The sequence below is a fragment of the Vombatus ursinus genome, unplaced genomic scaffold, assembly GCF_900497805.2.
Source record: "Vombatus ursinus unplaced genomic scaffold, bare-nosed wombat genome assembly UNPS02015255.1, whole genome shotgun sequence".
NCBI classification, from domain to species: domain Eukaryota; kingdom Metazoa; phylum Chordata; class Mammalia; order Diprotodontia; family Vombatidae; genus Vombatus; species Vombatus ursinus.
In genome coordinates, this window is record NW_020955033.1 from 27,006,289 (window position 1) to 27,033,216 (window position 26,928).

Below are 26,928 nucleotides of genomic sequence, written 5' to 3' on the forward strand. Positions count from 1 at the left end.
GGGGGGGGGGGGGGGGGGGGGGGGGGGGGGGGGGGGGGGGGGGGGAGCCGGGAGCCGAGCCCTTGTCAGCTTTAAATGCCACGGTAATTAATGGAAATTAACCATGAGGGTCACTTGGGCTTTTTTTAAATGCATTTTTATTTATTTTTATTTAAAATCTTGTGTTTTCAATCACTTACCATTCCCTAAATCATCCATCCTTCCATGTCTCAGAATAAAGAAGAAAAAACCTACCCAGCATTGAAAAGGTCTGGTGGTGCGCACCCGTCTGTGCAATAGGCTTCTTCTGAGATCTCCTCTTTGGGACCGAGCTTGGGCATTACGATTTCACAACGTTTAGTTGTTATTCCTACTCCCCTCAGTTTTTCAGAAACTAAAGCCCATAGGCCTCTTCGTGACTTGCTCAGTTGTTGTTGAGTCGATTATTCGAAACCCCATTTGGCATCTTCAGTAGATAAGGCAAACTGAGGTTAAGTGACTTGCCCAGGGTCACACTGGTATTAAGTGTCACAGGTGGAATTTGAACTCGGATCCTCCTGATTCCAGGGAGGGCACTCTACTTCCCCACCCAGCTACCTGGATTTGCTCAATAGGCCACCACTAAAACTTTTCAGCATTGGAATTAGAACCCATTATCTTAAGGACACCAAATCCAGGGCTATCCAGTGAGCACATAGAGACTGGGGAAAAGACTGACAGATACCATCACTTTGGACTTGGGACCCAATTATAGGATGGTAGATTTAGAGCAGGAAAATAATCTTAGATGTCATCCGATTCAACCCCTTTATTTTACAGGTGTGGACACTTGGGCACAGAGAGATGACCCCAATTGCCTTGCAAAAAACAAATTAATTTTAAAAAAGGGGGCTGATTAGATAAAGCTTCTAAAGTTCCTTCCAACTATGCTCAGGACATTGACTTAAATAACAATTATCTAACCCTTGCCAAAGGCAAATGATGCTCATCCTCCAGAGATTATAAAAAGTAGAGCAGACATTTCATGTGCATAGTATAGTTCAGGTTCTGTTCTGTCTAAGCAAATGATCTGAAGACACTGAGTACCCCTGAGCAGAGTTATTTAGGTTTTTAATTTTTAATACTTTAATTTGCCTTTAACCTAATTTCTTTTTGGCCTAGCTGGACTCGGAGTAAATTATCATTTGTGGGATAAATGGGCTGTGGCCCAGTCCTGAGTCTTCTCTGGTAACCACCAAGATGCAGGGGACCTTGTCCTGGAGGGGATTTTCATGGTGGTGCACAACATTTGAGCCAAGAGGCAGCTTGTGTGATACACCACAACACCTTTTGTTTCCATGCTGGCATCCTAACTTTTCTCAGCAGAACACCCTCTACTGTGTGTGGCAGGTGGTAACACAGGCTAGTTGCACTGAATCCATGGTTTTTTAGTTTGTTTTTTTTACTAATGTAGCAACCTACATCGATGCTATGTGCTCCTGGACACCAGCGACTCCCCGGCTACAAATTTTTGTAGCGGCATAGAACAGCGCTTTCAGGGTAGCCTTACTTTCTAATGCAATTTTCTGTGATTCTTTGTGGATTTTTTTTTTTAAGATGAGTTTCCTTTGCTGACAACCAAGCGAGTGTTCTGGAAGGGTGTGCTGGAGGAACTGCTGTGGTTTATTAAGGTAAGGATGCCTGAAGTCCTCATCTAACTTCTCTAAAGAACAGTGTTATTACTTTTTTTGTTTCCCCTAGCATCATGATGTTAAACTCTACCTCACTGCTGGTACAGGCAGGAAGCCAGCGTAGTTATCTGCTTAGAAAATGGAAGCCCCAGAGGTGGGGGACTATGGGTGTGGAACATTACATATACTAGAAGACTGTTGGTTAGTTTTTCTGAGCTAGTTTTTTTTTTCCCTAAGAGCTGGCTCCCCAGATAAAGGGAGGGAGAGACATATCTGGGAAAGAAGGTGATATAAGAAAGATGTCAATATCTATTTTTTAAAAGAAAAAAGAAAAAAAAATCTTGTTAGTGAAAAAGTATCACTATTCACCAGAACTGAATTAAAAATGGCTCACAGGGAAGGGAAGGGAAGACAGTCAGATATAACTGGCTATGTGCCAAAACCCTTCTGACCTCTGCCTTTATGTTCCTCCTTTCAGTGTTTGTCATTTCTGGCCATCCTCCTCTACCCATAAGCTGGGAGATTCTCACTCCTGGAGGCTATGGATGCTCTATGAAAGGTCTAATATATCTTCCCAGATGTTGAACCATTAGACTAACCCAAAAGCCCATTATCAAAAAGATTCAATTTCCTAATCTTTATTGACTTGAAATCAGTAGCACTAAGCCAAAAGTCATGGGCAGCTAGGTGGAGCAGTGGATAGAATACGCCAGTCCTGGAGTTGGGAAGACCTGACCAGGCCTCAGACACTTAACTATCTGTGTGACCCTGGGCAAGTCACTTAACCCTGTTTGCCTTAGTTTCCTAAGGAAATGGCAAACTACTCCAGTATCTTTGCCAAGAAGACCTCAACCGGGGTCATGAAGAGTCGGAAGCTGAGGGAGGGAAAATTGATACTGCTCTCCTGTATCTATCTCCTCCTGCATCTTAAGGTTCTTACTTCTCCCCCTTAACTTTGAATGTCCTCAGTTCTCAAGAGTCTTTCTCTGCCTTGGCAATTTCATCTATTACGATGACTTTGGTTATCTCCTTCATGCAAATGTTTCTCTAATGTAGTTTTAATCTCTCCCCAGGCTCCATTCCTATATTTCCAATTGCCTGCTGGTACAACACTTGGATATTGTGTAAACATCTCAAAGTCATCTAGTCTAAAACAGAACTCCTCATTTCCCTGTCTGTCCCCAATCTGTTTTTCTTCCTGAGTATGTTTCTTTTGATGACATACCCAGTTTCTTTTCTTTTTTTCCTGTTTATTTATTTAATTTTTAATTTATAGAATAAAGATTGCCCATGAAACTACAAATCTGTTATGTACAACTGGCTATTGCTTTGAAATATATAATAATGTAAGTTCTTCCCTCCCTCCCATAGCTACCATTAGACATAAATATGTATACATCTATTTATTCTTCTCTATTCTATTCTTTCTCTGAACACAGAAAGCATCTTCTTTCATATGTCCCTTGTAGTTAACTTGGATATTTATAGTAGTCAAAATGCCTTGGGTTTTAAGAAGCTGTTCTTAAAACAATACTGCTGTGACTGTATACAACATTCTCTTGGTTCTGCTCATTCATTCTTCATTATTTCGTGCAAGTCTTATCTATTATATTGTGGAAGTCTTTTTCTAAGATCACTGAGCTCATCATTTCTTATAGCACAGAAGTATTCCAACACAATCATATACCACAACTTATTCAGCCATTCCCCAATTAACAGTTATCCCTACAATTTCCAGTTCTTTGCCACCACAGAGAGAGCTGCTATAAATATTTTAGAACTTATAGGTTTTTTCCTTTTCCCCTAATCATCTTTGGAAACAGACCTAGCAGTGGTATTGCTGTGCCAAAGGGAGTTTAATAACTCTTTGGGCATAATTCCAGATGCCTCTCCAAAATGGTTTCAAGGCCTGTGCAGTGACACCAGCCTCCTTTCTGTTTTTCACATAGGACATCTTGATTCTGGGCATATTCTGTAGCTCTTCCCCCATGCCTGAATTTCTCTCCCTCATCTCCACTCTCCCAGCTTCCTTGGTTTCCTTCAAGTCCCAGCCAAAACCTGCTTTAAGAAGCCTTCTCTGGGGGCAGCTAGGTGGCACACTGGATAGCGCATTGGCCCTGGAGTCAGGAGGACCTAAGTTCAAATCCGGCCTCCGATACATAACACTTAAATCACTTACTGTGTGACCTGACTCCTCCCTTTCTCTCCCTGCATCTAATCCATTCCCAAGTCCAGCTGATTCTGCATTGGCAGTATCTCTCACATTTAGCCCTTTCCATTCCCACTGCTAGCACATTAATTTAAGCCCTCATTAACTCTCGTTTGCATTATTAAAACAGCCTTCTGACTGGTCTCCCTTTTCCTCCAGACCCTCCTTCACATCGCTGCTAAAAATTTGCTCATTTCCTTGCTAAGAAATCTTCAATGGCTCCCTACTGCCCAACAATTAAAATACATCTTTGCTTGGCCTGTAAGGCCCTCCAGAATGTGGCTCAACCTAGTTTTCTGATTTAATGTGTACTGCTCCTCTGAACACAATCTACAGTCCAGCCAAATTGTTAATATTTATCCATTCCCTCACTTTATCTTGTTCTCCAGTCTCTGTCATTTGCACATGCTGTTCCTCAGGCCTGGAAGCCACAGCTGGTGAAATTCTTTTTAAGGTCCACCGCCTTCAGAAAGCCTCTCCTTTCCCTCAGCTGGAATCTTCCACTCTCATCTCTGAAATGCATTTAATTGTATTCTGATTGTGTAACTTCTTTTATAGCAGGGACCATGATCTTTCATCACTGAATTTCCAGGACCTAGCAGTACTGGTTACACAATAGATGCTTAATAAGCCTTGGATCGCTTGAAAGAAAAGATGAGAGAAATGGGAACTTTCAAAACAAGAAACTTTTATGAACTTGGAAGATAGGAAAAATGCATTGAAAGTGATAGTGCTTAGAAAAACTGATTGAGTCCAGTTTAGAAAAGGCAAGGAGGTAAAAGAAGAATTGAGTTTAAGGGAGAAGGGTTAATCTTTTTAAGCTGAAGGTTTGAGGGAGGAGGGGCAAGAAATGGATATTTGATTTTTTTTCTTCTCTTTGGTTTCCCCTTATGTGGCACTTTTCACTCAGTACACATTATCTTATCTGGAAAATGGGAATAATAGTATCACCTTGACCTACCTTGCAAGGTGGTCTTATAAAGTACTCTCTAAATATGTGAGTCATTATTTCATTTGATCCTTATACCAGCCTTGTGAGGGTGGGTACAGTGCAATGCAGGTTTCATCCGTATTATCCCCATTTTACAGATAATGAAGCTTTAAATTAAGTGACTTGTCCAAAGTGATGCAATGAGTGAACCTGCATCAAGCACATGTCTTAAGTGTGGTTCCACTGCACCGTCCTGTCTCTCTCGGAAGCTGGAGTTATAGAAGTGTATCTCACTGCTTTCACAGAGTTTCACAAAATGCTTTCACATTCCCAAGGATGGGCAACACCATCTTGCCAGGCCCTTGAGTTTTCTGAGAGGTGAGTAGAATGACCGAACTTCTTTCCCTACTTCTCCTAGGGTTCCACAAATGCTAAGGAGCTCTCTGCCAAAGGAGTAAAAATCTGGGATGCCAATGGATCTCGAAACTTTTTGGACAAGCAGGGGTTCCCTACCAGAGAGGAAGGAGATTTGGGACCTGTGTATGGCTTCCAGTGGAGACATTTTGGGGCAGAATACAAAGAGATGAACACAGGTGAGGAGATGTGAGCCATGAGTCAGGTTTTCACATGTGTTGCCAAGAGTGTAGGCGTACTCTTTTATTTCAGACAAGAGTGTGGGGAAATAAGAAATGTATACTGGGGGAACAAAAAAATAAATACACTCAGTGTCTAGCCACGTGAGGTCTCCTGGAGAAATATCTCCGTTCAGGGTTGTGTGAAGAAATACCTGGGAGGCAAGCAATGGCTTCCAAAACTAAACCCCAGAGCATCTTCCTCAGGGGGTTTCTTTATAGGGGATCCTAGATTAGAGTTGGAAGGGACCTCAAAGGTAATCTAACCCCCTTGAGGAAACTAAGGCCTGAGGAGGTTAAATTAATTGCCTAGGATCACACTGAGCATCAAGAGGTGGCATTTGAACCCAAGACTAACAGGCCCATTCCACAGACTCCAAATAGCTACACCTTTTTAAGCTCCAGGACCTTCATTTATTTATGGTTCTTGCCTTTGTTTCAAAGCTTTGCACACATCCCCACTCCATGAACCTGCCACCAAGTCCTATTTCCCAGTACCAGCAAATGCTTTGTAGAGCTGAAATTACTGACCTTCCCTTGGTCCACCTTTCCCATCTTTGCTAGTCTTCCAGGGAGCTCTCCCCATTTGCCTGTGTTTATCTCTTTACAGATATATAATAACCTAAGTGCTTTACACATATAGAAATACAACAGAATTTGTTTTGTATGATTATACCTAGCAGTAATAGTAGGCTTTTGTTTTTCTTGCCTTCTCAATGGGTTGGGGAAGGGCACAGAGAGAATTTGGAACTGAAAATAAAATTGAATTTAAAAATTAAAAACTGACATAATTTCTGCCAACAATAAGCACTTGTCATCCGAGGCTCTCATAAATTCCTGGGATTTGACCTGTCTGATCCTAACCACTGCTACCACCTGATCTACTTGGCCTTCTGTGTCTTTTAGGACATAGTTTCCTTAATTTATCTCTAACTATCCTTTTTTGGAAAAAGTTTTTACAAATTCAGAGCCAAGCAGCAGCTGTTGGCAAGCACCATGTATCAAGCATCTTGACTTAAGAGTCAAGAAGACCTCGGTCCAGGAAAGGACTTTCCAACAAAGAGAACTTTCGAGCACTCTGAAGAGGCTATTTCATGATTTCTGCATTTTTAAGTGGAAGGTTAAGGTCTATTCATTGCAGCTCTAAGATTCTACTAAGAGTCTTGTTCTGTTGCTTATAAATATTTCTGGAATTTCTTTTCCTTTCAGATTATTCCGGACAAGGAGTGGATCAACTGCAAAAAGTCATTGACACCATCAAAACCAATCCTGATGACAGAAGGATCATTATGTGTGCTTGGAATCCTAAAGGTAGCTATCCCCTAAAATAAATCATGATCGTAAACGGGCCACCAGTGCTTGCTGGTTTTTCAAACACATCGGAATCTTTGCAGGTTTTTCTGAAATCCGCCTGCTCATTGTTCTGTAAGAAATGATGAGCAGGCGGATTTCAGAAAAACCTGCAAAGACTTACACGAACTGATGCGGAGTGAAGTGAGCAGAACCAGGAGATCCCTGTCTGGTAAGATCCACGTTGCGTGATGACTAACTTTGATAGACTTAGCTTTTCTCTGCAATGATGTAAGACAATTCCAAAAGAGTCACGATGGAAAATGAATGCTACCTGTCCATATCCAGAGAAAAACTATGGAGTCTGAATGCAGATCCATGCTTGCTTCTTTCTTTCTCATGTTTTTTCCCTTTTGTTCTGATTCGTTCACGGCGTGACTAATGTGGAAATATGTTTAATATGTTTGAACATGTATAACCTACATCAGATTGCTTGCCATCTTGCCATAGGAGGGAGGAAGGGAGAAAAATATTTGGAACTCAAAATCTTATAAAAGTGAATGTTGAAAACTATCTTTACATGTAATTGGAAAAAATAAAATAGTATGATGTGAGGAAAAATATAATTGGGATGTTTAAGCATTTAAGAAGTTTAAAAGAGTAAGGGCTTTCTTTGAACCTCTGACTGACCAGTGACCTGTGCAAAAACATTTAGTAGTTCTGTTTTGGAAAGGCACATTAACAGAAGAAAAAAAAATTCAGAAATATTTAGAAACAACAGGATGAGGACAGAGAATACAGAAGATTGTAGAATTTAGAGCTGAAAGGAATCAACCTTAGTTGTTGCTGGGCAGCTAGTATATAGAATGCTGGCCCTGATATCAGGAGGACCTGAGTTCAAATCAGACTTCAGGCTATGTGACCCTAGGCAAGTTACTTAACTCTCTTTGCCTCAGTTTCCTCATCCATAAAATAAGCTGGAGGAGGAAATGGCAAACCACTCCAGTATCAACTCAACAAATTATGTGCCAGGCACGAGGGGTACAAAGAGAAAAATAAAAGTCCCTGGCCATAAAGAGTTTTATGATCTACTAGGGTTAGTACAATAACTAAATATCTTTCTCTTACTGTCACTGCAACATCTAGGTGAATAGAGTTCCAGACTTGGAGTCAGGAAGACCAGAGTTCAATTCCAGCCTCAGACACTTAGAAGTCTGGGCAAGCGTCTGCCTGACTTTGCACTTTGCAAATCTTAAAATACTATATAAATGCCAGCTATTATTATTATCATCATGACAGGTCATTTTGAGGCCAGGTCAGATGAGGAGTATAGTATGCAGCTGGTGTGTCATGTTATATTTCATATTTTTAGAGCTATGCTGATATCCTCTTACTGTCTCCCTTTTTTCACATTCCTGGTCTCAGATCTTCCTCTGATGGCATTGCCTCCATGCCACGCTCTCTGTCAGTTCTATGTATTGAATGATGAGCTTTCTTGTCAGCTATACCAGCGATCTGGAGATATGGGCCTTGGGGTGCCGTTCAACATCGCCAGCTACTCCCTGCTAACCTACATGATTGCTCATGTCACAGGCCTGAAGGTAGAAAACTCCCTCTCTTCTTAAGTTAAGCACCAAATGAACCACATTCTTCAGTTAGAATTTTTAAGAAGTGAGAATTGTTTCATTCTTTACCTTCCAATAAAATTGGGGAAAATTGTATGGAAAAAATACAAGGAAAGCTTTTGATGAGAGGCAGTATAAGGGAGGGGACAGAATCCTATATTAGAGTCAGGAAGACCAGGGTTTAAATCCTGTCTCAGGCACTTATGTCACTTAACTTTCATCTGCCTCAGTTTCCTCCTCTTTCAAATGAAATGTGAATTGCATATGTAGGGGATTTGCAACTCAAAACTTAAAAAAATATAGAGGGCCATAAGGTAATATAAAGTAGGATTTAAAAAAAATATAGAGGACTAACAAAAGTCGATCATAAAATTAGGAGTCAAATATGGTTCTTGCTCAGTAAATATTAATTGATTAAAACGAGCATGGTAAGTTTAAGACTTATTATTGTTCTGGGAAAAGTGGATTTTGTACTCTCTAATGTGTTTTCATTGATCTGAGTTTAAACTAACACTACTGCTTTGTTTCTTCTCACTGTATTTTAGCCAGGTGATTTTGTACACACTCTGGGAGATGCTCATATATACTTGAATCATATTGAGCCACTGAAAATCCAGGTAAGACATTTTTCTGAGTGTGTGTGTAGTGTTGTTGTTCAGTTATGCCCAACTCTAAATTTGTCCATGAGGTTTTCACAGCAAAGATAGTAGAGTGGTTTACCATTTCCTTCCAATGGATAAAGGCAAAGAGGGTTAAATGACTTGCCCAGGGTCACACGGCTAGGAAGTGTTTGTTTAAGACTGGATTTGAACTCAGGTCTGACTCCAGGGACACAGTACTCTATCTATATGCCAATGATATTTTTCTTATACCAGTATTGCGTGCTAATAGTAAGCCTATGAATGCCCACCATGAGACTTTATATCACTCTCTGGGTTACTTGTTTATTCTTCCAAACATGTAGTATTCTATGATTTGCATCAATAGGGGAATGCCACAGTGAAGACATCAGTCCTTGCAATAATGAATAGTTTGGCATCGTGGAAAGCAGCCCCACCTTTTCCCAACCAGCATGGTTTTTTAATCCAATTCTGAGCCTAGCTACATCTGTAGCTCCTATCAAAACTATATACACATTGGTAGTCTGCTTATCAGATTTAGTCCATTCACTAGTACTAGCATAACAAATTGCCCAGTAATTCTATAATTTCTAAAATACAGACCCTAGAAGCATTGTTTTAATAAATTGTATTTAAATTCAGATCCTCTCAACTCTAGGTCTAACTGCCGCTGTGTAGAGATTGAGTTTTTGCTATATATATGCCCCCTATGGTGCCTATTTGATGGTTTCCCATATTGAGCCACTGAAAATTCTGGTGAGCTATTTTCTGTAGGTGTGCAGTGATAATCTGACTTCTTCCTTTTAACTTTACTTTTAGCTTCAGCGAGAACCAAGACCTTTCCCTAAGCTCAAAATTCTTCGAGAAGTTAAAACCATTGATGATTTCAAGGCTGAGGACTTCCTGATTGAAGACTACAACCCTCACCCAGCTATTAAAATGGAGATGGCTGTCTAAAGCCGCCTTGATGCCCAGCTGAAAACAAGTTCCATCTTTTCCAGGATAAGAAGACATGGAAAAGGGTTAGGAGTAGGGAAAATCTAATTCACCCTGTGACATAAACACAGGTCCTAACAGATCAGATTATTATCTTATATGCATAATCTATGGAATGGTTATAAACAAAATATTTGTCTTATATAATTACTAAAATAAAGCAGTTCTTGCATTACAGGTCTTTTCTTATTCTCTAAAGCAGTACAGCTGTGTACTCTTGAATTCTCTAGTGAATACACATGAATTCTCTAGCCATTAGTGAGAGATCTCACTGTATTATATTAGATGCTTTATGGAGCTAAAGCTCGAAGCACTGTGACAGGTGAGGACTAAAATGTCACTAGTTGACTCTCCCATTTAAAAATTGACTAGAATGTAAATATTTTGTCACGAACAAAGATGGGAAATACAATACCATGAATGTAATTCATGGCAGTCACTTGTAACATATTTTGGGGAGAGGGTTATACTTCCTGAAATGCGCTTATATCCCCTTTTACAAAGAGTTTTGCTATTGGTTGACTTTGCTTGTTACAGAAACTGAATTGGAAGGAACGCTGTGGCTCAAATTCCACTGGCTTTAGGAAAATAATCCCTTCTACAATAATCTTTTTTGGATTTGAGGTTTCCTTTTTTTTTTCTCCTCGGGGAATGGATGGCACGGGAAAGTTTCAAAGAGATGGAGTTATGAAAGCTGCTGGTTTCAGTAACGCCTTTGTGCCAGCCCTTGTCATAAGGTCTGTTCCTATGGTGTACGTACCCAAGGCATGGCTCAGGAGAGGAGGGTTGTGATGGGAGCTTTCCTGAATGGGCAGAGGAGGGATTCCATGTGGCGGGGGACCCTTGCCTGCAAATATCCTGCTTTATCCGGATTGTGTTTATCTTCTCAAAACAATGGGTCATGAAGGTACTTGTGTTCCCCTGAAGTAACACAGCCTGGACTCCAATAGTCTAGTTCTTGGGGTATGCTTGAGACTAGTCTTTTCTTGGGAATAGACAGCCAGTAAGGAGCATTTGGGAATACGGAAGCTGATGCCCTACGCTCACTTTCTTTGATAATTCTCAGCCGTCTCAAGTTGCCTGCACAGGCTGATCCCTGTCCTCTTCCCTCAAAGTACAGAAGCACCTTGAGGGCAAGGTTAATCTTTGTCTTTGTAGTCTCAGCATCTCAAGTCACACCCAGGGCCTCACCCAGCACTCAGGCCTGGCAGTACATTCTCTTCACAGGACCGAGCCATCGCCACTTCTATTCTCTTTCATCTACTGAGGGTGTGTGTGTACTGTACTGGACAGCAAGTCAGGACCCTAGGTTCTTGGTTTTGCCTCCCCCTAAGTAGTTATCCAACTTTGGACCAGTCACTTCACTACTCTGCCTTGATTTCCTCATTTGTAAAATGAGGGCATTAGATTGGACCTATAGGACTTCTTGTACCTCTAAAATTTTCTAATTCTGAATCATTTCATTACCCTTAAACACACCTCCACCATTATTTGTATAGTTAGTGTTACAGAAATATTTATATTTGATTGATGTATATATATTTAGATTTATATTTGTAGAGTTAGTGTATATTTATGGACTACTGAATAAATGTCATAAGATTTACTTGACCTTTTATCCATACAAGACGTTTTAAAACATGTTGGCATTTTTCTTAGCATAAAATTCAAGCAATCAATATTGGAACACAATTGTGGAAATTTCCCATCATTTCCCAAGCTTCCTTGTTATGGTTTAATTAGGGAATTGTAATGAATCTTTCCATTTAGACCTGGCTGATTTACCCATTCAGATAGAGATGTCACTTAGGAGATAGTGTCACTTTCTTTTAAGTCCCATGGCACACAGTCAATTCTTGGGAAGATACATGTTAAAAGAAGGAAAGGGGACTAGCTTTCCCTCACTTGCGTTTTCTAATAAACAGTAGAGACCAGGAGGAGCTGCTCAAAAACGCCTCTGAAATCTCAGTGTTCTTGTCTTGCCCTTGCTTCTATATCAAATACCATACCAGGAATATATTTCAGGGCTTGTCTTTTTTTTGTTTTCTTTGATACATTTGTAGAAACAGCAAAGAATAGCAGAAATGTTCTGACAAAATAACATTTCTTAAAATACTGTTTAACATTTAAGTGCCAATACTACATGGAAACATTAGCATACGTGATAATCTACTTCCTCTTTAAGAAAATAATCAAAGAATATGGCTCAGATCACTGAGAATGATACCTGAGACATTTATCTGAATGGTTAAATCTTGGTGGTGATTTGGAGAATTGCTATTTTGATATATCAAATCAGACAAGCTTCCCTCCCCTCTCCCTCATTAAAAATTCATCTGTACTAGGGGGAAAAGCCATAGTTAGGCTAAAAACTTAATTTTGCTGAGTAGCCATGAGCTTCTGCCAAACTTCACCCTCTGGAAACTGGTGCTTCTTTACAGACTCTTCCTTCATTTCTGTGGAATAGCCGGCATCCTTAATAATAATAAAAAAAAAATACATTAATTAAGAAGTGATATCTCAGCCTTCTTTGCCCAGTGTGATACTGGCTACTCTCAGAAACAGAGTTGCTTTGACCTCTTTTTAATGAAAACCCAACTGTAAGGCAATTCAGCTGTTTTAATGATCAGACCCCAGATGCTTTAAATCGAATTTATTTGTCAACTTCCAAGACTTTAAACAAGGCTGTATATCATGAGAACAAACGGATAAACTTGGGAAAACTTCCTACTCTTCGTGGACCTTACAGTTATGCCTACAAAGGCAATTACTTAATTGAATGACAACAATAGCTAATGTTTAGTTACAAATATTATCTCATTTGATCCTCACAACAACTGTTTGAAGTAGATGCTATCGTTATCCTTGCTGTATAGATGAGTAAGTGGGCAGCTAGGTGGTACAGTGGATAGAGGGCCGGGCCTGGAGTCAGGAAAACTCAACTTCCTGAATTCAGATCTGGCCTCAGACACTTACTAGCTGTGTGACCCTGAGCAAGTCACTTCACCCTGTTTGCCTCAGTTTCCTCATCTGTACAATGAGCTGGAGAAAGAAATGACAAACCACTCCAGCATCTCTGCCAAGAAAACCCCAAATGGGGTCACAAAATCAGACACAACTAAAACGATTGAACAATAACACATGAGTAAACTGAGGTTGATAGTTTAGGTGATGAGAAAATATGTATGGCACTTTGCAAACCTTAAAGTGCTATATAAACGTGAGTTATTATTATGATTATTATTTGAATCAAGTCACACAACTGGTAAGTATCTGAGGCAGGATTTTAACTCATCTCGCTGCCTCTCAAGTTCAGGGCTCTTAAGCACTGTACCACCTAGATACCTCCCTGCAATGAACATAGATGGGCAAGAGAACAGTGGCATAAACTTCTGAGCTTTTCCTCTTCCAAGTATGAAATTCTTGGGAAGCTGAAATCATCAGTCCTTTAAAAGCTTTCTGACTGATGACTATGCTATTCACCTCCAACTACTAAAACGGAAATGACCTCTAAAGTGCTTTCATGAGAAGCCTGTTTCAAGGAAGTCCTGAAGCCATGGTAATCATTTCTGTTTGGTAAAGCTGCAGCTCACTACTAAGTCTCAGTCCTGAAGATTTTAATAATGATATAGCTAGCATCTATGTAGCACTGGCTTGCAAAGTACCTTAACAAGTATCTCATTTGATCCTCACAAAAACCCTAGGAGGTAGGTGCTATTATTATCCCCATTTTATAGAAGAAACAGGCATAGGTTGAGTGACTTGCCCAGGGTCATACTGTAGTGACTAAGGGAACATTTGAACTCAGGTATCCCTGATTCCAAGCCCTGTTCTATGTCCATTGTACCATCTAGCAGCCTACTGTAAACATATACGCGCAAGAGAAACCTTACAAAAGACAGCATCTGATTTCTATATTCTGACCCCTAGAAATTATGTTTTTGATACATTTATGAATAAAGAACAATTCAGTCTCTTGGTTATAGAGGTTGAAGATACCTTGGGGGGTGGAGTCCTGATGTTTTAGTTTTACTATTTTTTAAGGAATTGAGCAAGCCAGCAAAATAATAAAGCTGAGTACATGCCTGGAAACTGGGTCAAGTGGGACTACTTAAAATTTTACCTGTCACCTGAGGGATGAAATGAAAAATCCTTTATCCAATCTGAATTACCTATCTATTTATCTACAAGTCTCCTAATTGGCTCTTTTTCAGTTTTAACTCGGGTTACAAGCCACTTAATTCATATAATTCCACACAGGAAAAGTAGCATGGTGTAATAGACAAAAGAGCTGGTTCCTTGATATAGGAAAATCTGGATTCAAGTGTTGCCTCTGATACATTCTGGCTGTGACTGGAGCCAGTCACTTAACTTCCTGGTGTCTGCGGCAAGTCAATAAAAAGACAACTTACCCAACAGTTATAGATCTGCATTAGTGAAGACATACCCCATACCAGTGAAATTATAGGTTGCTCATCCCCCACTCTCCCACCTCAAGCAACTATACATGTAATGGGGTTTTGGTGCACGCACAGGTCACCTATGTAGGAGATACAAGGAACCTGCTTTTGAGAGAGGACATTCTACACTTCCCCACCACATGGGTGGGAACAGACTCTACTGGTTGCATCTTTCAAACTACTAGACTCAGTCTCTTTCCAGCAGCATCCAAGGGGTTGAAGGTCCTGTTCACCTACAGCACAAGTTCCACGAACTGAGCTGGGTGGGATGAAGGGCTGTATTCTCTCCCTCTCCCTTTTAGGCCCTTCGGCCCCAAGAATCTGGCTTGGGGTTCGGTTGTTTCATTTATCCTCTTTTAGGCACAGGTGGTGGAGTCTCCTCTGGTGGCCAGAGAGCTTGAGCCATAATGACCATGGAGGCAGGATTCCAGGCCAAATGTTGCTGCCTGCCTATCATGGGAGCCTGGGTACTTGGGACTCAAGTCCAAGTCAGGTTTTGGACTTTGAACTTGGTGGGCTTGTGCTACATAGGAAATGAGGTAAATTCCATCCCCAGAGACTGCAGTGGTATAGTGGTGGATTACGCTATTCCCCCCACCCCAACGTTTGCAGGGGAGATATTTGTATATTTGTCTTTATTATACCTTTGAAGTAAATATTCTTCAGTTAAAGCTAATATGACTTAAGTGATTAAATGGAACTGGGATGCAGTGGACTCCCAACAGTTGAGAGAACACAACTGGTGGGGGCTTGAGCTACTGGCAGAGATGAGACACCCTCAAGCCCAGAGAACCCTGGAGGATGGGTGAGGTCTTAACGTCCAGGTCTTCAGGTAATGGGGGCTAGGGTAGGTACTGTTAAATATGTAAGACAGAGTTAAGAGAATCCATTTAGACCACTAGTGATATCTTAAAAACACTTTAACTGTCCTCAGCCTACCTTAGGAGGCATGTAAGAGGCTTTTTTGATTACTACAGGATACTTGAAGTGTTCGTGCAGATGATCTACATATTCACACATCCTAGGAGAAAAAGGTAAATTGGGATATTAGTGCATAAATTAGGTAAAGCCAATGCTGTTAATTTCCTAAGAGGAAAGAACAACATGCCACACTACTCAGAATGATGTTTGATGTTCTTTGAAAATGCTTTTAGATTTTTTTCAAAGTATGGTCCAACAAGGAGCATTGGGTACTGTGTGTGCTTCCCAGGAGGCAAAGGACCTGGATTAGAATTTCCTGAGGACCACTGGAGGTTCCCTTCTGGTCCATTGGTAGTTTTGGGGGTGGGGGAGTCTTTCTATACTAGCCTGAGACAGCACCCTCAAGCAGCAGGATGTCAATACATATGGGAGCTTATCCCTTCCCCACCTTCAGTTCCTGGAAGGAGTTAGAGTGAGACGGATTGAGGCCTAGTGGAAGACAAATAATTTAGGAAATTTAATGATAGTAATGTTTCAGTGTTTCAAGTAGTAGTCTTGTTTCAAACCCACTTAATCAACTATTAGTTGCCCTAACCACCAACAGCAGTGCTTAGGTCACCACTATTAATGGGTAACCAGCTCGAGCACAGCATATTTCTCAAAGGGACCTTGAAATTCCACAGAAAGGACCTCTAGATTACAATAAACCCCTTTGAAAAGCAAACTGTCCATGAAAGGTAGTTTGTTAGAATGGAAAGAGCTCCAATTTGAAGTTCTGGCTCTGTCACTTAGACACCTTAATTTCTCTGGACCTTAGTTTGAACATCTGTGAAACGAGTATTCAAAGGTCCCTTAGAACTCTGAGTTCTAGGATTCTATAAGCATTAATAATAATTAGCATTTAAGAGCCTTTTAAGGCTCACGAAGTACTTCAGATATCATCTCATTACTTTCTCACAATAACCCCACTGCTATTATTAACCTGATAAGGAAACTGAGGCTTAAAGGTTCGATGAGTTGCCCAGGGTCACATAGCTAGTGAGTGTTTAAAGCAGGATTTGAATTCATTTTCCTAACTCAAGTCCAACACTCTATGTACTAACTACACTATCTTGCTCTCCCCTTTACTACCTATGCAAACTTGAGTAAGTCATTTAACCTCTTTACTTCCTCAACTGTAAAATGAGGGGTATGGCCTATGTGGCCTTTGAGGTTCCTATAAGTTCTAGGCATATGATCTATGACGTTGCATACCTCCAACACAAATGGGGAGAGCTCCATTCATTGATGAATCCATACTCTCATTCTCCCTGGCTAAATAGAGACCTGTCTCTAGGGAAGAATTAGATTTATTCAGTTTGGCCCTAAAGGAACTAATAGGTAGAAGTTACAGGAGATCAATTTTGGTTCAATATAAAAAAGCCAAGCTTGTGCAGCAGCTGACAATGACAAGGTTTATCAGTTAGCAATGCTGGGTACATGGCTTCTGATTGTCTGGCCTGGCACTTCAAAACTTTGAGAAATGTGAGGTCTCCATTGTATGTAGGCTTTTAAGAGGATACTTAACCAACCTTCTGTAGAGCATGTTTTAGAGAAGATTCCAGTTACACAAAGGGATGGGATCAGTTTAGTTCTTAAGTTCTTAAGTCCTTTAACTCTAAGATTCAATAATTTAGACAGCCTACACGGTATAGTAGAAAGAGCACTAGGTCTTGGGAATCAGGAGACCATGCTAAAATCTTGGTTCTGGTGCTTAGCATAGGCAAGTTCATTTACTGTGTCTAATCTTCAGTTTCCTCATCTATAAAATGAAGATAATATTTGCACTACCTACCTCACAGTGATGTGAGGAAAGCACTCTGTAAACCTTAAAAAATATGAATGCTGTCGCTACTGATTTTGTGAGGAATGAGAACCAATGTAGCCTTTAATTTAAGACCAACAACCATGCATAGGCAGGATCAGTTCAAGAGCCTCAGGACTAGCAGCAACTCTCAGATCACAAGTCCTGATTTCAGCACGGTCCCTGAAAACATCATCAAAGGTAACAACTGTTGGGTGACTCAAGCGGCACCCGATTCTATAGGTACTGCAGCTTCCACCTCCTTGGTAACCATTGCTACTGAAGACTCAGGAAAAAATTTCTCCAAACCAAAGTCCTTCCACTGTTAAATGGTTCAACATCAGAAATGGATATGATTTTATCAGTGGAAAGGTTGTTGGATGCACACAGTGGACCACTGAGCTCTTCTATTGGACTTGTAGGAGAAATCTCCTATGTGTGTGATCTTTCTCTGTTAGAATATGAGCTCCTAGACAGTAGCTATTTGTCTTGTTTTTCTCTCTGTATCCCCAGCACTTTGCACACAATAAACACTAAACTCTTTTTTTGTTCGTTCCTTCCTTCATTCATTCATAACTAGACATGGATTAAGAGTTAAACACTGTCACCACAGCTGAATCTAAAAAATCTGGAGAAGAAAACGTGCTTACCTGGTTGGAGATACTAGGTAAGTAGAAATCAGTATTAACTAAGATTATTTAAGGTCCCTTCCAGAATTAAATTTCTATGATTCTCAAGAGTACATTACTGAACTCTGATAGACTTAGCTCTTCTCAGCAATGCAAGGATCTAAGACAACTCTAAAAGTCTCATGCTGGAAAATGCTATCCACATCCAGAAAAAGAACTTTGGAGTCTGAATGCAGATCAAAGCATCCTATTTGCTCTCCTTTTCTTTTGTGGTTTTGTTTTGTTTATTCTTGTGGTTCCCCCCATTAGTTCTAATTCTTCTTTAGATCATGACTAATGTGAAAATATATTTAATACGAATGTATAAGTAGATCCTATATCAAATTGCATGCCATCTTGGGGAGGGGGGAAGAAAATTTATAAACGTAAAATCTTATGGAAGTGAATGCTGAAAACTAAAAATAAAAAAATTAATTAAATTTTTAAAAGAGTACATTACTTACCTGTTTTCAAGGCTTCCAGATATTGAAATATAATCAAATATTATTAAATGCTGTACCAACTCACAAAGGCCAACTCCTCCAGCATGGGGGCAAACAGGAACTGAAAGGAAATCAGATAAATCCCAATTTAATGTGAAGAGTATCAAATCAGATAAAGTGAAAGAGGTAAATCCCAATAAAATGTTAAAAGTATGGAAGTTAGAAGATGAACTTGCAATTTTTGATCGGGTGTGGATGTTAGTATTAATACTCATTAGTATTTGGGAAAAAGAAACCCCAGGACTAACGAGACAGATACTTCCGATTAAAGGTTGTGTGGCACCAAAAATCAAAATAGAAAAATACACTCACTTTCATCCTTTGGGGATCTGTAATTTTACTGAGTGGTCCTTTCCCCATTGCAGATGACAATGCCTATAATTTAACAGATGGACTTCCAAAGCTTCCGTGGCCAATAAATTCATCACTTATGGTCAAACTAGTCTTCATACAGCAGACACAGGGGCAGCTAGGTGGCACACTAGATAGAGCACTGACCCTGGACTCAGGAGTACCCAAGTTCAAATCTGGCCTCAGACGCATATTTCCTAACTGGGCAAGTCATTTAACCCTAACTGCCTCACTCAAAACAAACAAAAAAAAACCCAGCAGATATGTACATCATAGGGCCAGCACTCACATATGAATTAAAAATAGGGATAGTGGAAGGAATCACAAGGTTAACTATTAACTTTTTCTACTCGGGAGTAAAAATGATTGGTTGATTTTCAACTTCTCCCAAACCCTTACTTTGAAATTTTTTGGCCATCAGTAACACAGAGAGATTTTCATTGACACTTCCCAGTCTGCAGCTGTCAATCTGGAGAAACTGTAGGGCGTCAGCCTGTAGCAGCTGTTTAAATATCACTCTATTGTGGCACTGGAGATAGAATTAAAAATAAAAGCCAACAAAAAGTCAGCCTTTGCCTTAACCTTCAAAATCTTTGTAAATGGCAACAAGGCAATTTGGAGTTAGAAGATCATTATTCCAGACACCCTGCTCCTTTGTGAGACCTGGACTGGATTTTTCTTTGGTGATCACTTGGCTGAAGGTGCTGGTGGGGGCTGTGCTCCACCTTACAAAAATTTTCTCAGCCAGTGAATAGGCTGGCACTGTCAGAGAGACACACCAATCCTCCTTTCATTAAGAAATACCTACGTATCATGGATATTGGCAGGTCAGAGATAAAGTAAAGCATCAAAATGAATTATGACGAAAGAAAGCCCTGAGCTACAGACAGCACAGGATCCACAAGTGACCTGGATAAGGCATTATTAAGTTGCCTTTTGTGGGGGAGGGCAGGGAATCTGCTCCCTTAGTCAAGATTCATCTTCCTGGCCCTGGCCTCGCTCTGAACTTCCATGACTTCCTTCTTAGTCGGCTCTTTTTGGCAGATTTTGGCAGGCAGATATATTTAATTTATAAGCCCAGAAAAAGAACATAAATTTACAATATTGGTTTAATTCAGAAGCTGGCTTCCTTAAAATGATAAAATGCAAATTTATCAGCTTGCAGCAACAGCTCAAAATCATTGGTTTTTTTTTTTTTTTTTGGTAGGGATTAGATGTGTAGGAAAAGAAAAATATACACTTAGTCATCTGAATTGTGGTGATATACACATTTCTGACATTTTACTTCAGTCAATAAACATTTATTCATCACCGGCTCTATGCCAGGTGCTAAATCAACCTCCATAGTGGTTCCAAAATGATTTAATTTCTAAATGTTATAGAAATTTCTAAAAATTTCTAAAACATGACAACCCCTTCAGAGGATATTACAGCAGGACGCCATCAACAGATGGTCAAGAACTGTTGGCAGGGATGCAGTGCTGAGCACTTACCTGTTCTCCTGTTGCAACACCAATTCCTAATGGGGCTAAGGCCTAAAAAAAAAGACACGTAAAATGAGGTGTAATTTTCCTAAGTTTCTAAACTGTAATTTTGAATGTTTAAAAATATTTATAGCTGAAGGGAACATTTTTGTTTGAATACTATAAACTGAATGCAGTTAAAGAATGTTAAGGGAAATACTAATAAATCCATCAAAAAATATTTAGTAAGTGTCTACCATGTGCCAGGCACTGTGCTAAGTACGGGTGATACATGGAGGCAAAAGACAGTCGTCCTCTTACAATCTAATGGGGGGGGGAGGACAAACAAATATGCTTGTGCATATTGTGCATATATGAACATGAAGCAACAATGTATACAGGCAGAGGCATACCTGTCGTTAGCAACATTAACAACAGTCCCCCTCATGCCCGAAGCCAGGCTACCCAAGGCTATGCTGGACTCTAACCGGAATAGTGCTAACCTGGGCAGGTCTGGCTCCCAGAGGCTCAGCAACCTGTTTGTCCCACCAATCTCACCAACTAGTTCATTCCCTACTTCATTTTCTCTTCCTGCTCCCGGGTCACAGGGCATGACCTGAAGACAATACAATCAGTGCAGCTCTGCCTCATTACTGAATACCTCACTTCAACCTGGCCTTTGTTGGTACCTGTCAATGCTTTTACTCATCTTTCATTGTCTCTCTAACACAATATAATGTTTACTCAAAACTTTCTTCCCTTAGAACCTTAAATCCTTCCCCCATCTGCAGTCAGCAAATGATAACTTCCTGCTCTATGGACAAAAGTGAGGTTAACAGAACTTTTCTCAGGTACCTTCTCTTGATCTTCACATCTCACCGTTCCAACAACTTTCCTTTCTTTTGAGGCTTATACATATACTCTGGATTCCAGTCCTTCCCACCTTCTTTGGAACCTTATCTCTACAATTTTGGGACTCTTCAGTCTTGCCCTATCTATTCATGGGCTCCTTCACTTTGGCCTTCAAACATATCAATTTTCCTTACCTTAAAAAAAAAATCCCAGTCATGTTACATGTTACCCCTTCTGTCATTCTTGTTCAATTGTATCTGACTCTTTCATGACCCCGTTTGGGATTTTCTTGGTAGAGATACTGGAGAGCTTTACCATTCCTTTTCCAGCTCATTTTACAGATAATCACTTAAATGCCTCCATTTCCTTAAGTGACTTGCCCAGAGTCACGCTGCTAGTAAGTGTCTAAGGCTGGATTTGAACTGGTCTTCCTGACTCCAGGCCCAGCACTCTATCCAATGTGCCACCTAACTCTGCCTGTTACCCCTTCTGACAATTCTCCAACTTCTTTATCCTTTCACTCATCAGCTCTCCTGGGTTCAATTATTAGTTCTCTGTAGATGATTCATTATATATTATACATAATCTCCCCAGCCATAGTCCTGTATTACCAACTGACATTTTGGATATTTCCAACTAGATGTCTCATAGACACCTCAAACTCAATATGTTCAAAGCACATATCATTACCCAACCATAATACCCACCCTTCTCTACTACACTTTCCTATTTCTGTCGAAGGCACCACCATTCTTCCAGCCTTCCTGGTTTGTAACTTTGGCATTACTCTTCAATTTCCCTCAACCCAACGTATTTGATTAATTGCCATTTCTAATTGTACACATCTCTTATATCCAATCCTTTATCTCTACTGACAGGGAATCATCACCTTAATTCAGGGCCTCATTGTCTCTTGCCCTTACTAGTGTTCTGGCATCTTATTTGGCTTCTTTGGCTCAAGTCATTCCTCACTCAGTCCACCTTCCACAGCTTCCAAAAAATTATCTTCCTTATGTATAGATCTGATTATGTTGTATTCCCCTAAAATGTAACTACCTCAGTTTTTAAAGCACTGGTCCCAACCTACCTTTCTAGCCTCATTATACATTTCTCTTCTTCCTAAACTCTATGGTCTAGCTAAACTAGCTGCTTCTCTGTGTTTCACACCTGGCATCCCATCTCCTGACTCTGCCCTTGTACTGGCCTAGCATATATTCCTGTTTTTCACTTCTGCCTCGCAGAATCTCTCTTTCACTAGAATCTCTTCAAGACTCAATTCGACATAAAGCTTTTCCTGATCCACTCAATGCTTAGTGCCCATTCTCCCCAACTATCTTGTATTTATTTAGTATTTATTCTGTATATAACAATAGGTTCAATGGCCTCTCCCACATAGATGATGGATACTATTATTATATTTTTTATATAAAACATTTCTTTATTAGTCATTTTGTACAAGACTTGAAAAAAAAGGAAAGAAAGTAAAGAATAGCATGTTTCAGTCTGTATTCAAACAATCAGTTCTTTCTCTGGAGGCAGACAGTATGCTTCAACCCTCTGGGACTGTCTTGGATCATTCCATCGCTGAGAATAGCTAAGTTATTCACAGTTCTTTATCAAACAATATTGTTGTTACTATGTACAATGCTCTCCTGGTTCTGTTCACTTTACTACACATAAACAAATATAAGTCTTTCAGGTTTTTCTGAAATAATTCTCCTTGCCATTTCTTAGAGCGCAATAATATTCCATTACAATCATATACCACCATTCCAACTGACGGGCATCCCTTCAATTTCCAATTCTTACCCACCACAAAAAGAGCTGCTGTAAATATTTATTTATTTATCATTGAGGCAATCGGGGTTAAGTGACTTGCCCAGGCTCACACAGCTAGTGTCAAGTGTCTGAGGCTGGATTTGAACTCTGACTCCAGGGCTGGTGCTCTATCTATTGCCCCACCCCGCTGCCCCTACTGTAAATACTTTTGTAAAGGGAGTAGAATCTTGAAAGATTGGCAGTTTAACTGTCATTCTGGAGAGAATTTTAACTGTGATGGCTGCAAAGACACTTTGAAAGGACAAGGAGGAAAAAAAAAAATCTAAATGAACTTTCCTGAGAGTTTTAAGTCTTATGTTGCAGAAAAATTACAAGGAGAATTAGTGAAGAAAATACTGACAGTCTGAGGGCACAGAATAGCAGATCTTTGTTTTCAGAAGCGAAAAGTCAGCAGTTATTAGTAATGACTAAAGGTGACTCTGGCTGTGATCTTTTCATAGCTGATGTATTAGAAATAATTATGTCTTCTGTTGTTTGTTCCACTGTTAGCAAATTATGTAACCAAAAACCTTGACCTTTATTTAAACCTAAGAGATTAGGGGGGTTAATATATAGAGAGGAACAAAAGCTTATGAGAAAAGGTTTCTCCAGTTTATTTAATAAATAATGTTTAATAAACTATGTTGGGGGCTCAGAATTATTTGACTGAGAGAGATGTTGCACTTTTAGCAATTAGTTAACAAGTATCTGGACATATCCCCTTAATTACCTTATAACCCTGGAATCAGAATGAACAAAGAATATATAGCAGTTAAAGAGTGGGGTGACCACTCTACCTAGTCCACATATGGGGTAGTCAACCCGGAAACCTTGTGACATACACTTATAATTGTACAAATTATGTCCAAGAGAATGAAAGCTCACTGAGATCAGAGACTGTTTCATATCTTGTCTTCAAATCCCTAGCACCTAACACACAATAGTTAAGTGATAGATGCTTAATAAATTCTTGTTTTTCTTGATTGTCTCTAATAATCTCATGCATGCAAGTTTTGCTAAACCAGTTAGATCATAAGATTTTTGAGAGTTATCATCCTGTAAACATAACTCAGTGCTGGGCACTTAGTAATACTTAACTAAATTACAGAATAGAAAGATATTCTTAGATTGCTTAGTCTTTTCTTTAGGACTCCATTTGGGGTTTTCTTGGCAAAGACACTAAAATGGTTTGCCATTTCCTTCTCCAGCTCATTTTACAGATGAAGAAACTGGGGCAAACAATGTTAAGTGACTTGCCCAGGGTCATACATTTAGTCAAGTATCTAAGGCTAGAACCGAACTCAGGAAGGTAAGTATTCCTGACTCCAGGCCCAGTACTCTATCCACTGTGCCACCTGGCTGTCCCTATTCCTAAATTGGGGCACCTCAAATACTTCTCAGTCCCATTATGATATTCCACATTTTCTCATGCCTGGGTGAATAAAATAAACCACAGTTAGCATTTCCATAATTATACAGTATAAGATTTGTTGTCGTTAATCTCTGGAAAAATTTTAGTCATTTCTTAAAAAATGTCATAGAGGGGCAGCTAGGTGGCGCTATGTATAGAGCACCAGCCTCACTGAAGTCAGGAGGACCTGAGTTCAAATTCGACCTCAGACCAAACACTTGACACTTACTAGCTGTGTGAGCCTGGGCAAGTCACTTAACCCCAACTGCCTTAAAAAAAAATAATAAGTCATAGAATCCTAAGTTTTAGAGCTAGAAGGGGCCTCAGAGGTCCTTGAATCCAATTCCTTCATTTTATAGATAAGGAAACTGAGGCTAGAGAGGTTAAGTGACTTGCCCAGCATTACAAAGCTACTAAGTATCTGAGGGGAGGATGTGAACTCAAAGAAAGCTATGAAACAGAGGCTTAAGAGAATAAAAGGATGTGAATTCTTCAAACCTAGTCATTGACACAAGTTACTTCTTTTAATTCTTCATCAGGAAAAGTAAAAAAACAAAAGAATTTCGATATCTGTAATGAACACCTCTTGAAGAAGAAAGAGACACAACTCTCCTACCTTAGAGATGGTGGCATGTCCAAGAATATCATCAGGGGAAGTTGGCTCCTCAATCCACAGTGGCTTAAATTCGGCCAACTTTAACATCCACTCCACTGCTTCTGGCACATCCCATCGCTGGTTGGCATCCACCATCTAAAGGGAATGAGAAATCCCATTCATCATTCTACATTTGTCCAGGTGTTTAGAATCTAAACTTTGAAACACACACAGCTACATGCTAACTGTATTCCTAAGCTGAGACACAAAAGGAAAGGAGGGCTGATGGTTCAGAACCTGCTGAACATGACTGAACTGACTGCCTAAGGAGAGTCTCCAAATGAATGATGGGAAGCATTACTTATCTATGGAGCACAACATGCAGGTATAATAAGAGAAGCTAAGAGACTAAGAGCTTTCTCAGTCAGTTTTTGCCATGTCTTTTAGAAGAGATGTGAACTGGATATCTAAATGATGTGTGATCTTTGGAAGAGCTCAGGACACTTCCCATATGAGGTCTTTAGCCAGACCTGGTGTTCTGGCCAATTTCTTTTATTTTTGGTGAGGCAATCAGGGTTAAGTGACTTGCCCAGGGTCACATAGTTACTAAGTGTCAAGTGTCTGAGGCTAGATTTGAACTCAGGTCCTCCTGACTCCAGGGCTGGTGTTCTATCCACTGCACCACTTACCTGCCCCTCTGGTTAATTTCTAATTTGAACATTGCCTTTAAAAGTCCCTATTCCATTTGCAGTTAACATGCTATAGACACCATCTTTTGCTGTACTGAACTCTTCTATAGAGCTGATATTTAGCAGTTCATGAAATTTTAGTGTTTATAATTCTCAGAATAACATAAAAATTATTTGGGATCCTGTATGATAATGAGGCCAGAAAGACATATGCAGGGCATCCCAAAAGTCTTAACGCAGTTCTAAGCTTCACTAATTATTAAATATTATAAATTATTGTATATTGTATTATATGTTATAAATTTAACATACGGTGATAATATAGGGTGATGGTATTTTCTTATCTCATACTCTTACTGATATAGTCACAAAGTGGATACAAAGCTGGCTTTGAAGTCAAGAGGAACTGGTTGTGCCTTGGGATGCCTACTCATATTTCTTATCGTGGGCAAGTCATTTAATTTTCTCAATATCTCTGGCAGCTCTCTAAAACTATAGGTTACAGATGAGTTACTGACTAGACTGGTGGAGGAAATTTCCATTCTGAAAGTTCTCCACACCAATAAAATCACACATATGGACCCCAAATATATATAAAAACACCAGTACCAAACAGCCAATCTGAACCATGTAGCTGGCCTTTAAAATATTGTGGGGAAAAAAATCTCAGTGACTTCATCCATTTTCTAAAAAACATTCCATAGATATGCTATATAATCAAAGCATACAAGGGAAAAACCCTTGTCATCTCAGCCAGCGTCCTTTAATATTCTTTGCTTGACACTGGCTCATTGTTACACACCAACCAGGAAGCTGGTAGTTTCAAATGTTAGGAAGGTGGAATTGAGCCATCTGGGTCGAGTGGCCAGATATTCATCAGGACGACTGGAGATGGCCCAGGATGCAGTAGGAGACCTTGGCTTTTTTTAAGCTAAGGTCTTTAACAGGTCTCAGTTTGACTGAGGCAGTGCTAACTAGTATTAAGATGGAGTGAGACAAAGAATTAGAGACTTTAGTATTATATTTTACTTGCATCCTTATATAATATATAAGCCTATAAATTCTCTTTACAGATTCTACATATAGATTTATATACTCTTATTATTTGTTTATCTATCTACTGCCAGTCTCACACCTCCAATTTCTTTGAAACTGCTTATTAACCTTACCTTAAAACCCCAATTCACAATACTGGTTGTTCTTCAGGTAAGTGAATATATCTTTCTTCAAAGCTGTATGTTTAAAATACATGTATATTTAAGAAGCTATTTACCATAATCTTTTCAGGCCCAATCATGTCTCTTATAATTCTGCATCTACGAATATCATCTTCAAGATCAGCACCAACTTTTACTTTAAACCTAAAAGACACATTTGGTTTTGAGGTTCAGATCTGTCCACA

The 26,928-nt window shown here is 39.7% G+C and overlaps 2 protein-coding genes across 3 annotated transcripts in view; one reads left to right on the forward strand and one right to left on the reverse strand.

Annotated features, from left to right (window-relative positions):
* The window catches only part of LOC114031708 (thymidylate synthase-like), a 10,656-nt gene extending 529 nt beyond the window's left edge, over positions 1-10,127 (forward strand). Inside the window, exons 2-7 of the mRNA XM_027846866.1 lie at positions 1,576-1,649; positions 5,208-5,382; positions 6,631-6,732; positions 8,137-8,312; positions 8,882-8,953; positions 9,776-10,127. Of these exons, the coding sequence (XP_027702667.1) occupies positions 1,576-1,649; positions 5,208-5,382; positions 6,631-6,732; positions 8,137-8,312; positions 8,882-8,953; positions 9,776-9,913 (737 nt within the window). The 3' untranslated portion in view covers positions 9,914-10,127. The remainder of the gene's footprint in view (positions 1-1,575; positions 1,650-5,207; positions 5,383-6,630; positions 6,733-8,136; positions 8,313-8,881; positions 8,954-9,775) is intronic.
* A 1,398-nt stretch (positions 10,128-11,525) lies between these two features.
* The window catches only part of LOC114031842 (mitochondrial enolase superfamily member 1), a 44,811-nt gene continuing 29,408 nt past the window's right edge, over positions 11,526-26,928 (reverse strand). For both annotated transcript variants that reach the window (XM_027847005.1, XM_027847006.1), the window contains 7 exons: positions 26,800-26,887; positions 24,859-24,993; positions 20,192-20,233; positions 19,098-19,227; positions 18,309-18,408; positions 15,352-15,433; positions 11,526-12,427 (listed from right to left, as the gene is read on the reverse strand). In XM_027847005.1, coding sequence (XP_027702806.1) covers positions 12,326-12,427; positions 15,352-15,433; positions 18,309-18,408; positions 19,098-19,227; positions 20,192-20,233; positions 24,859-24,993; positions 26,800-26,887 — 679 coding nt within the window. In that variant the 3' untranslated portion in view covers positions 11,526-12,325. The remainder of the gene's footprint in view (positions 12,428-15,351; positions 15,434-18,308; positions 18,409-19,097; positions 19,228-20,191; positions 20,234-24,858; positions 24,994-26,799; positions 26,888-26,928) is intronic.